The 13,069-nt window shown below is 50.4% G+C and overlaps 1 protein-coding gene across 1 annotated transcript in view; it reads right to left on the bottom strand.

Moving 5' to 3' along the window:
* GGT5 (gamma-glutamyltransferase 5) overlaps nt 1-9,419 on the bottom strand; it is a 245,990-nt gene extending 236,571 nt beyond the window's left edge. The window contains exon 1 of the mRNA XM_025398436.1: nt 9,247-9,419. Coding sequence (XP_025254221.1) covers nt 9,247-9,419 — 173 coding nt within the window. The remainder of the gene's footprint in view (nt 1-9,246) is intronic.
* Between the last annotated feature and the right edge of the window lie 3,650 nt (nt 9,420-13,069).

Below are 13,069 nucleotides of genomic sequence, written 5' to 3' on the forward strand. Positions count from 1 at the left end.
GAGAGTTGAACCCTGTGATGTGGAGGTTGCGGTGAGCCGAGATCATGTCATTGCACTCCAGCCTGGGAACAGAGCGAGACTCCATCTCAAAAAAAAAATTATTTCTAACAATTTTTATACACACCCTCCATTGCCAAATTAAAAACAACCAAGCAAACAAGGAAATAAGACAGCAGGAACAAAGCTCAAGAGAAAGCAGAGACAATTTTTTAAAAGGCCCATAGGATCTCTAGATTATGAAATTGTCAGACCATGAACTTTAAAATAAGTACTTTATATCTATATTCAAGGATATAAAGAAACAAGAATTTAATCAGAAAACTGGCCACTATAAAAAAATAGACGCACTGGGCATGGTGACTCACTCCTGTAATCCCAGCACTTTGGGAGGCTGAGGTGGGTGGATCACCTGAGGTCAGGAGTTCAAGACCAGCCTGACCAATATGGTAAAACCCCATCTCTACTAAAATTACAAAAATTAGCCAGGCATGGTGGCATGTGCCTGTAGTCCCAGCTACTCGGGAGATTGAGACAGGAGAATCTCTTGAACCGGGAGGTGGAGGTTCCAGTGAGCCGAGATCGTGCCACTCTACTCCAGCCTGGGCAACAGAACGAGACTCCGTCTCAAAAAAAAAAAAAAAAATGGAGGCTGGGAGTGGTGGCTCACGCCTATAATCCCAGCACGTTGGGAGACAGCGGGGTGAATCACATGAGGCCAGGAGTTCAAGACCAGCCTGGCCAACATGGCGAAACCCGTCTCTACTAAAAACACAAAACTGAGTTAGGCATGGTGGTAATCCCAGTTACTCAGGAGGCTGAGGCACGAGAATCACTTGAACCTGGGAGGCAGAGGCTGCAGTGAGTTGAGATCGTACCACTGAACTCCAGCCTGAGCAACAGATAGAGACTGTGTCTCAAAAAAAAAAAAAAAAAAAAAATGGAATTAGGAACTCAATTTGAACAGCACAGTAGACACAAACATAAAAAATAAATAAATAAATAATGAACTGGTATTTATTTATTTATTATTTATTTATTTATTTATTTATTTGAGACAGAGTCTCACTCTGTTGCCCAGGCTGGAGGACAGTGGCATGATCTCAGCTCACTGCAACCTTCACCTCCCGGGTTCAAGCCATTCTCCTGCCTCAGCCTCCCAAGTAGCTGGGGTTACAGGTGCCCCACCACCATGTCCGGCTAATTGGGAGATAGTTTGATACAAAATGTACAAATTGAAGTACAAAGAGAAAAATAGACAGAACACACAGGAAATGGATTAACAGACATGGGAGATACTTTAACAAGGTATAAGTCATGTGAAATTGGAGTCTCATAAGGAGAGAAGAGAGAGGATGGGAAAGACGTAACACTTGAAGAGATAAAGCTGAGAATTTTCTAAAATGGACAAAAAAGAATGAAGTCATAGAATGAAGAACCACCTAAATGCATCAGTGTAAAACTGCTCAAAGCCAAGGACAAACCTTTTTAAAGCAGCCAGAGGAAAAAAGATACTGCCTTCAGGCCGGGGTGTAGGGGTGGCTCACACCTGTAATCCCAGCACTTTGGGAGGCTGAGGAGGGTGGATTACCTGAAACGAAGAGTTTGGGATCAGCCTGACCAACACGGCAAAAATTCATCTCTATTAAAAATACAACAATTAAGGGGCCAGGTGCGGTGGCTCACACCTGTAATCCCAGCACTTTGGGAGGCCAAGACAGGTGGATCACGAGTTCAGGACATCGAGACCATCCTGGCTAACGTGGTGAAATCCCGTCTCTACTAAAAATACAAAAAATTAGCTGGGCGTGGTCGTGGGCACCTGTAGTCCCAGCTGCTCGGGAGCCTGAGGCAGAAGAATGGCGTGAACCCAGGAGGCAGAACTTGCAGTGAACTGAGATCACGCCACTGCACTCCAGCCTGGGCGACAGAGTGAGACTCCATCTCAAAAAACACAACAACAAAAAAAGACATTGCCTTCAAATGAGCAAAATTAGATTGAGAATTGGCTTCTCAATAAAAACAGGAGAAATCAAATACAAGGGAATCATGTTTTCAAACTGAGGAAAGAAAATATCTGCCAACCTAGAATTTTATGTGCACTAACAATATCCTTCAAAAGTGAAAATGGCCGGGCGTGGTGGCTCATGTCTGTAATCCCAGCACTTTGGAAGGCCAAGATAGGTGGATCACTTGAGGTCAGGAGTTCAAGACCAGCCTGGCCAACATGGTGAAGCTCCATCTCTACCAAAAATACACAAATTAGCCAGATGTGGTGGTGGGCGCCTGTAATCCCAGCTACTCAATTCTTGAGGCACAAGAATTGCTTGAACCCCAGAGACGGAGGTTGCAGTGAGCCAAGATCTTGCCACTGCACTCCAGCCTGGGTGACAGAACGAGACTCTATCTCAAAAAAAAAAAAAAAAAAAAAAAAAAAAAAAAAAAAACAGGCCAGGCATGGTGGCTCATGCCTATAATCCCAGCACTTTGGGAGGCCAAGGTGAGTGGATTGCCAGAGGTCGGAAGTTTGAGAACAGTCTGGCCATCATAGGCAAACCCTGTCTCTACTACAAATACAAAAAAATTATCTGGGCATGGTGGTGTGCACCTGTAATCCCAGCTACTCGGGAGGCTGAGGCAGGGGAATTGCTTGAACCAGGAAAGTAGAGGTTGCAGTGAGCCGAGATCGGCCCACTGCACTCCAGCCGGGGCAAAAGAGAAAGAATTCGTCCAAAAAAAAAAAAAAAAAAAAAAAAAAAATTAGCCAGGCGTGGTGGCTCATGCCTGTAATCCCAGATACTTGGAGGCTGAGACAGGAGAATCACTTGAACCCAGGAGGCAGAAGTTGCAGTGAGCTGAGATCGCACCACTGCACTCCAGCCTGGGCAACAGAGCAAGAGAGCGAGACTCGGTCTCAAAAAACAAACAAAAAAGTGAAAGTGGAATACATATATGTGTGTGTGTATATATATGTGTGTGTATGTGTGTGTATATATAGATATAAATATGGAATATATATGTATATTTTGGCCATGACATAGCCCTCAGGAGATCCTTGACTATGTGTGCAAAGATATTTTTTCCCAAATATATTTTTATAAATAAAAATAAAGGGTAACAGAAGAAGTAAATGTTTGGGTAAATCTAAATGAATGTTATTGTTATAAAATTGTAGTAGTATAGAAAATGGTATTTTGTGGGGTTTAAAATAAATAAAACATACTGAAATATGTATGGGTAAAGTTATATATCTGGGATTTGCACTGAAATAATGTGGGGTAGAAGGAAGCAGGAAAGAGAAAGAGTATACATGAAATTAGCTTGGCCATAAGATTGTTGTTGAGCCGGGCGCGGTGGCTCAAGCCTGTAATCCCAGCACTTTGGGAGGCCCAGACGGGCGGATCACGAGGTCAGGAGATCGAGACCATCCTGGCTAACACGGTGAAACCCCGTCTCTATTAAGAAATACAAAAAACTAGCCGGGCGCGGTAGCGGGCGTCTGTAGTCCCAGCTACTCGGGAGGCTGAGGCCGGAGAATGGCGGGAACCCGGGAGGCGGAGCTTGCAGTGAGCTGAGATCCGGCCACTGCACTCCAGCCCGGGCGACAGAGCGAGACTCCGTCTCAAAAAAAAAAAAAAAAAAAAAAAAAAAAAAAAAGATTGTTGTTGAAATTGAATGGATACATGGGGCTTCATTATACAATTCTGTTTACTTTTACATAGCTCTACACTCTCAACATAAATAGGAATAAAAACACAAAAAACACACAGATACATCTATGCACGCACACACACAAAACCACACACACACGCACATATATATGTGCGTGTGTGTGTGTGTGTATATATATATATATATTTTTTTTTTTTTTTTGAGACGGAGTCTCACTCTATCGCCCAGGCTGGAGTGCAGTGGTGCGATCTCGGCTCACTGCAATCTCCGTCTCCCAGGTTCACACCATTCTCCTGCCTCAGCCTCTAGAGTAGCTGGGATTACAGGCATGCGCCACCACGCCCGACTAATTTGTATTATTTAGTTAGTTAGTTTTTTATTTTATCTTTTTTTTTTGAGATGGAGTTTTGCTCTTGTTGCCCAGGCTGGAGTGCAAAGGTGCGATCTCGGCTCACTGCAACCTCCGCCTCCCAGGTTCAAGCGATTCTCCTGCCTCAGCCTCCCGAGTAGCTGGGATTACAGGCATGCGCCATCATGCCCGACTAATTTTGTATTTTTAGTAGAGATGGGGTTTCTGCATGTTGGTCAGGCTGGTCTCAAACTCCTGACCTCAGGTTGTCCTTCCGCCTCGGCCTCCTAAAGTGCTGGGATTACAGGTGTGAGCCATTGCGCCCAGCCAGTTTTTTGTATTTTTAGTAGAAACGGAGTTTCACCGTGTTAGCCAGGATGGTCTCGATCTCCTGACCTTGTGATCTGCCCGCCTCGGCCTCCCAAAGTGCTGGGATTACAGGCGTGAGCCACCGCACCCAGCTGCACATATACATATATTTAAAAAACACAAAAATATTAGCATATAAGTCATTGGGGGTAAATTTCGTTCCTGTTCCAAGGTTCTTGTACTGACTAGGAAGGGGATAGAAGTACCAACTCATAGGCTAGGCGCAGTGGCTTATGCCTGTAATCTCAACATTTTGGGATGCCGAGGCAGGCGGATCTCTTAAGGTCAGGAGTTCAAGACCAGCCTGGCCAACATGGTGAAACCCTGTCTCTACTAAAAAAAGAATACAAAAATTAGCTGGGCATAGTGGTGCACGCCTGTGATCCCAGCTACTCAGGAGACTGAGGCAGGAGAATTGCTTGAACCCAAGAGGCAGAGGTTGCAGTGAACCAAGATTGCTCCACTGCACTCCAGCCTGGACAGCAGAGCAAGACTCCCTCTGTCTCAATGACGACAACAACAAAAAAGTACTAGCTCGTGTTAGACTTTGGTAAGTGAAGGATGCATGTTGTAAGCTCTAAAATAATCTGCTGTCATCTTTTAAAATAACTCCAAGACTGCACAGTTACAAAACTAATAGAGGAGGAAATTAAATAATAAAAATAATAAATGCAAAACAAGATGTGGGAGGAGATAAGAAGAAAGAGAATAGGCATGGAAAACAAATTGGTGGTGGCTTTCAACCCAAATAAATAGTTACATTTAAAAGGATAATAAAAATTAAACTAATTAGAAATAAAAACCCAACTAATGCCTTTTATATAAGGATACAGAAAGGTGGAAAATAATGAAAAATATGCATGCATTAACCAAGAAAGCTGTATAACTTTTTTTTTTTTTTTTTTTTTTTTTTTGGAGATAGAACCTCACTCTGTCTCCCAGGCTGGAGTGCAGTGACATGATCTTGGCTCACAGCAATCTCTCCCTTCTAGGTTCAAGCGATTCTCCCACCTCAGCATCCCAAGTAGCTGGGACTACAGATGTGCTAACTTAGAATTATATTAGCCACACCCGGCTAATTTTTGTATTTTTCTGTAGAGCCAGGGTCTTGCCATGTTGCCCAGGCTGGTCTTGAACTCCTGGGCTTCAGTGATCCACCCACCTCAACCTCCAACAAAGTGCCGAGATTACAGGCATGAGCCACCATGCCCAGCATCACTATTTTTAATGAAGTAGACTTTAAGAAGAAAAGTATTATTAGAGACAAGAGACATATCACAGAAAAGAAGAAGTTACTAGGAGCCGGGCGCGGTGGCTCATGCCTGTAATCCCAGCACTTGGTGAGGCCAAGGCAGGTGGATCACCTGAGGTCGGGAGTTTGAGACCAGCCTGACCAACATGAAGAAGCCCCATCTCTACTAAAAATACAAAAATTAGCCGAGCATGGTGGCACATGCCTGTAATCCCAGCTACTTGGGAGGCTGAGGGAGGAGAATCGCTTGCACCCAGGAAGTGGAGGTTGTGATGAGCCAAGATCGTGCCACTGCACTCCAGCCTGGGCAACAAGAGCAAAATTCCATCTCAAAAAAAAAAGAAAAGAAGTTACTAGCTAGTTTCAGTATTACTTAACATCCAGGAAACTAGATGTAAAAGGTTTTTAGAGAAACTAAACCAATAGGTTATACATAGAGAGAGATTTATTTAGGAATTGGCTCACACGGTTGTGGGGACTAGCAAGTTTAAAATCTGTATGGCGAACCAGCAGCTTATAAATTCAGGTAAGAGTTGATCTTGAAGTCTGGAACCTAAAACCTGTAGAGCAGTCAGCAGGCCAGAAACTCAGGCAGGATTTACATGTTATAGTGTTAAAGTAGAATTCCTGCTTCTCTGGGAAACCTCAGTTTTACCTAAAGTCAGCTGACTGTCAGCGTTAATCACATTGTTTTACCTAAAGTCAGCTGACTGTCAATGTTAATCACATCTATGAGATAACCTCCCAGCAAGATATTGACAAGTATTTGACCAAACAACAGGGCACCATAGCTTAGCAAAGTTGACACATAAATTAACCATCAGGAGTGAATAGAATATCCAAAAAACAAAGTACTAGGGGTAGTATATCTTATATAGCTCTTATAATTATATAAAATATAGAATGAAGACATTAAGATAAGTTTTAGAACAAAAATATAAACTTTTATCTCTTTTTTTTTTTTTTGAGACCAAATCTTGCTCTGTCACCCAGGCTGTAGTGCAGTGGTGCTATCTTGGCTTACTGCAACATTTGCCTCTTGGGTTCAAGTGATTCTCCTGTCTCAGACTCCCAGGTAGCTGGGATTACAGGCACCCGCTACCATGCCCAGCTAATTTTTGTATTTTTAGTAGAGACGGGGTTTCACCATGTTGCCCAGGCTGGTCTCCAACTCCTGACGTCAAGTGATCCACCCGCCTCGGCCTCCCAAAGTGCTGGGATTACAGGTGTGAGCCACCATGCTCAGCCAAAAATCACCTTTTTGACAAGGATCAAAACAGTCATTAAGCTGGAGATGACAGACCTCACTGTCACCATGCTCCTTTTGTATGTCTGCTAGGCACGGTGCTGGGTCCACACTCACATATGCCTTAGGAATCTGCTCCCAGGGTCTCTGGCTGTAGCAGAATCCCAATAATAAAACCTGATGCTGAAAGAGTAGGAGACAGAAATTTCAGTGAGCCGAGATTGCGCCACTGCACTCCAGCCTGGTGACAAAGTGAGACACCATCTCAAAAAACAAACAAAAAAAAAGAGCAGAAGAGACTGGACTCTGGGAGGGCCTGCTGGTGAGAGGTGAGCACAGAGGGGAGAGATGGAGGCAGGAGCATGGGCTTCTGGTGGCCCCAGCAGATCCTGCGGCAGCATGGCCAGGGGCCCCTGCAGGGAGGGATCTTGGCCAGGATGACGCTGCAGCAGGCCTCTTCCTGAGGCCCCCAGCCAGCCCGGCCAGGGTCCCAGCGTCCAGTGACCCCTGTTCCGCAGCAGCAGCTGGGGCCAGCCCCAGGCTCTCTTCCACTCCCAGCTTCTGAAAACAGGAAGTGGAGAGAGTTGTTCAATAAAACACTGGGGCAAACCACATCCTCTCTCTTCACCAAGGGAGAGTTTGAGGGAGTGCCGGTGGAGGGAGCATTAGAGCAGAGACCCCTCCCCAACCACTGACCCTCACACGCACAGCAGGGCATGCTACAGAGACCCCCAGACAGTCACTCAGGGAGACCTAGCAGGTCCAGACTCCATTCAGAGATCTGTGGCAGCAGGTCCCCACTCCCAAAGGCCATGTGCCCACGGTGGTCTCTGGTGCCTGAGACCCCAGTCTCATTTGCATCTGTGCAACTTTGAGTTTAAGTGGGTGCCACATCTCTGTATGTCCTCCTGAGCAGAGGAGGGGCACAGCCTCAGCAGGCATCAATCCCTCAAATCCCCTAGGAGCCACCCAGGAGACCAAGCAGTCACCAGGCTCTACTTGTCCCTGAGCTGCCATTCTCAGCCCTGTGGGAGGAGACAGAAAGCCATGAAGAGAAACCAAAGGACCAGGTCAGGAGGGGCTGGGGGGTGGCATGAGCAATCGGGGCAGGGAAGGATGGACAGATGGGGGAATGGAGGGAGGAAGGAATGACTCAAAAGGTGAATGAATGAACAAAGAGAGAGAACGGCCACGCCTCCCTTGCTTTAGTTTACAAAGCACTGGGATCCTCCCAACGGACTGCAAGACAGAACTTCTGGGAAGCAGACCAGGTGGCTGCAGGGAGGGGAGGCTTCCCCCGGCTTTTGTGGGCCCAATGGGAGGCAGGGGGCAGGAAGGGGCATCCTGTATGTGTCCTCTCTGCAGTGGCAGCAGCGGAGGCCTCCCTTGGGCTGGGTTTCCTGGAAGAGGGTCAGGGAACACCCACCGTGGCCCCTCTCCACCACACCCTCATCCCGGACACCAAGTATCAGTCACTCAGCTCACCAGACCCAGGCCCTGACTCAGGGAGAGAGGATGTGAGGGGTGGGGCACCAGCCTCCCCAGGACAGAGAGACCCGAGATGTGGTCATGGGCTGGGAATTGGGGCAGACTGGCTGTGGCAGCATTGTGTGTACCCCAGCAGGCCAGTACCCACACAGGGAGCCTCTGAAGCCCTTCACCTATGACCCTGGGAGAAGACCCCAGCCTTGGAGAATTGGCCTCACTGAAGGGGCCTGTACTGGCCCCACCTGGGATGTGCAAATGGGTCTCCTGAATCCTGGAGCCAGGTGTGGACTCACACACGACTGTCCCTAAATCACCATCTGCCCCATGGGCACACCCTGCCACCTGTTCTGTGCAAGGGCCCTGAGGCTGCCTCCTTGTGCCCAAGCCCTGCAGGTGCTGAAGCCCACACACACACAGCTCCTGCTTCCTGGGCCAGTGCACTTGTACACACACACACACACACACTCACACACCCACACATACACATACCCACAATCACACACATTCACACACACCCACACCCCTTCCACACACACACAGTCACACTCACCCTCACACCCACACACACACCCAAACACAATCACACACATTCACACACGCACACCCCCTGCACTCACTCTCACACATACACACACCCACACACCCATACACAAACACAATCACACACACCCACACACACATACACACACACCCAAACACAATCACACACATTCACACACCCCCACACCCCCCACTCACACTCACACATACATACACACTCACACACGCAATCACACACGCACGCCCACACACTCACACACTCAAACACACACGCCTTCTCCAGGAGGGGCTGGCTGCCAAAGGCCACCCAGCTTCCTCCCACGTCTCACTCACAGTCCAATATTTGAGCAGACCTTGGAGTCAGCAGCAACAGTAGCGTGGGCAAAGGCCTGGGGGCCACAGGGAGTCTGGTGGCGAGAGAGGACCACAGCCAGCACAGTGACAGCCAGCCCCAGCCCCAACCCCAGCAGCACCAGGCTGACCAAGGACCCACAGCCCTGGGCCATGGCTCTGTGGCCCAGGAGGAGAGGGGAGGCCGGTGGGCAGACACAGGGACAGACGGGTGGGCAGATGGATGGACAAGAAGATGCACAGATAGAATCAAAGGTAATTGGACAGATGGACAAATAGGTGGGGCCACAGATAGACAAGAAGATGGATCGACAGACAGGCCAGATTGCTGGACAGAGAGGACAGTAAGAGAAAGATGGTCAGATAGACAACGGGACAGAGATGGGCTTATAGATGGGTGGACAGGCAGGTCTGAAAAGCGGGCTGCCAGGTGAATGGGTAGACGGCTGGCAGCTGGCAGCTGTGGCGAGCTGCTGCCCTCCCCAGGTACACACTACAGAGTGGCCAAACTCACGCCTCAACTTCTAGTTTTCAGCTCCTGCTTGTTCCTGGCAGGAGGCCAGGCACCAAAGTGTCTGAAGGGAGTTTTCCTTCCCTAGAGAAGCCAGCTGCTGTGTTAACTCCCTCACTGCTGGTAGGTCCCAAGGCCCCACCTGCCACTCACCAGAGCCCAGGGTCACACTGTCCCAATGTGCAGGAGAACTTGGCGCCTGCTGCACTGTGGTTGTCAAGTGGGGGCAGGGCTCCCAGGAATCTCCACACCATTCCCAGGGTTCCCGGCAGCTCCAGGAAAGCAGAGCTGGGGCTGCTCAACTATCTCCCCTGGATCCAGCAAGGCTGCCCCTCTCTGAGAGTGGAGCCCCACTCCCCAGTTCCCATCTCTATCCCCTAACCCTCTCTGCCTGGCCCAGCACAGGCAATATCAAAGTGGAACTGAACAGAGACCGAGGGGGGGGACAAAAGGTGGTGTCACTTAGGACTTGGGTTCAAGTCCCTATGCTTCTGCAGCCTGGTTTGGGTTCCACAACCCCCTAAGGATGACCAAGGGCTTCTCAGTCCGCAGAGAGGACAGGGGGACTTGACAGCATCAAACGCTGGTGACTACAAGACGTCCATGTGGGGAATGCAGACAGACCATGCCTCTAGCCCTTGGCACCTGGGACCATCCATCTCTGGGACTTGCTGTCCTGGAAATGCAGCGTGGGCCTCCAGGGAGGGAGGCTGTGCCGCCTAGGTGCCACGCCCAGCCTGCAGCTCTTCCCCACCCTGGCTGCGGGTCTGCTTCCCTGAATCCAAATCCGCTATTACTGTGCTGGCAGCGCAGCCTCTCTGGGGACACTGGCCTGGCCCTGTTCTCCCCAGACCTCAGGGTGCCTAACCGGGAGGCAGCCAGGGGAGTGAGGACCCACTGAGGGGCTCTGTTGACCAGGCTCAGCAGGAGTGCAGGTGATGTGGGTTGGAATCCTTCACACGTGGCTCCCACAGTCCTCCCCACTTCCTTCCCATCTGAGAACTGCCTGCTCCAGATGTCTACACCTGGAGTCTGGGACGCCCAACTGGGCAGCAGAGAAACTGAGGCACAGAGACAGACTGTGTCCTTACAGGCCACACAGCCTGCCAGGCCCCTATGTCCAGCCAGAGCCCCTGGTCAGCCTGGGCTGGAGTGGTTGTTTTTTTTTGTTTTTTTTTTGGTTTTTTTTTGGTTTTTTTTTGTTTTTTTTTGAGACGGAGTCTCGCTCTGTAGCCCAGGCTGGAGTGCAGTGGCCGGATCTCAGCTCACTGCAAGCTCCGCCTCCCGGGTTCATGCCATTCTCCGGCCTCAGCCTCCCGAGTAGCTGGGACTACAGGCGCCCGCCATCTCGCCCGGCTAGTTTTTGTATTTCTTAGTAGAGACGGGGTTTCACTGTGTTCGCCAGGATGGTCTCGATCTCCTGACCTCGTGATCCGCCCATCTCGGCCTCCCAAAGTGCTGGGATTACAGGCTTGAGCCACCGCGCCCAGCCTGGAGTGGTTGTTTAGAGGCAGACTGTTCCCACGGTTGCCTTTCGTAGTGGGGGCCTGTGGACTCCTCCTCCCAACCCGACCCGACTCCCAAGTCTCAGTGACTTTGCTCAACCAGGAGCCGAAGTGCATTCCTGGGCTCAGGCCAGCCCACCCACCCACCCGCTGCAGTCCTGGAAGCCCAGAGGCCAGGGCAGCAGGAACAGTGGAGACAGCAGCGGAGGGGACGTCCCCCCTCCTCTCCCCACCACCCTGGTCAGGCAGAGGCCAGGGTGCAGGGACCGCCTGAGCAAAGGCCCAGGGAAAGGAATGGGTGTCATTCTGGTTTTGCACCGAGGCACAGCCAGGGAGGTCCCTGAATGTCCTTCCTCAGGAAATGATGGGGGAAGGGACAATGAGAATGAAGGAGAGGATTTAAGTCTCCCACCCCCCAAGGTAGTCCTGGGCTGAGCCCCATGGGACCTGAAGAACCAGGGTGAACCCCACCAGTGCTTCGGGTCCAGGAAGCCTCATGGCCAGCTCCCACTGCTCTTGCTGCTATGCAACCCAGAGCAAGGCCTGCCCCTCCAGCCTCAGTCTTCTCCCCTGCAAACGGGGCCACGGCCTTTCCTTTCAGGCCAAAATAAGGATTGAGGCTGCGTGCAGTGACTCATCCCTAAAGTAATCCCCAAAGTAATCCTAGCACTTTGGAGGCCAAGCTGGGAGGACTGCTTGAAGTCAGGAGTTTAAGACCAGCCTGGTCAACATAGTGAGACCCCATCTCTATTTGTTCAAATAAATTTTTTTTTAAAAATTAAATACATAAAATAAGGATTGAGGAGTGACGGGTACACCAGTTGAGCCCACCTCCATCTCACCCTGGGGAGCCCCAGGGACACAGCCCTCCAGGGCTTAGACCCAGTGGTACTCTACTCCGCAGGCACAAAACCCTGTTTGTCTGTGGGCCCTCTGGTATCATCAGGTTTTTGAGGCTCCTGAAGGAGAGTCCCAACCCGGCCTCACCTGGGCCCTGGCCCCAGTGCCCCTGGTAATATCCAGGTGCTGGGCTGTGATCACCGCCCCCCACCAGCCCACCTCCACCAGCCTTTCCCAGATCCCTGCCCCAGGTGTTGGAACGGTGCCCGGAGGAGGGAGCAGACCCCGAGGGAGGCCGGGAGGGGCTGCCGATGGTGAAGGCTGCTGTGTCTAGCTGTTCCCTTCCAGACCCACTCCCTCTGGGCTGCGTCCCTGGCTGGTCCAAGCCCTGATCCCTGGAATCTGGGGACCTCTTCCCATTTGCTGTTCCCTGAAAACCAGGCCTTCCTCTGGAGAGGGTCACAAGCTTGGGTTTCACTCTGGGCTTATACTTGGAAACCCCCCAGGGGCTTGGCTCTGACTAAGATGTTTTCCTCTAGCGTGATGCCCAATTCCCATTCCTTGGAACTCAGCTTCACCTCTCGTGTCATTAGCAGGATGAGTTGGATGCCCATGGGTCTGAGAAGGTGCCCAGGTTCCCAGCATCAGCTGGCCACCCACTGCCTAAGAAAGCACCAGGGGTGCGGCACCCCCTGGTGGCTAGTCCTAGGTGTCACTGTGCAGCCCCAATAAGGGAGCACCTGGCCCCAAAGTCCAAGGGATCAGGGTGGGAAGGGGCAGGGGTTGGCATGGACCTTCCCCTGGCCCCTAGCCACGCACCTGGCTCTCCCCATGCTGAAGATGCTGAGGCTACTTCCAGCGCCCACAGTGTGAAGATCTCCGAATCCCACCTCTCCGTTCCTCCCCAGCCAGATGGCTCCATTTCACACACAATACACTGAGGCCCAGA

This window comes from Theropithecus gelada, chromosome 10 (assembly GCF_003255815.1).
Source record: "Theropithecus gelada isolate Dixy chromosome 10, Tgel_1.0, whole genome shotgun sequence".
Taxonomy (NCBI): Eukaryota; Metazoa; Chordata; class Mammalia; order Primates; family Cercopithecidae; genus Theropithecus; species Theropithecus gelada.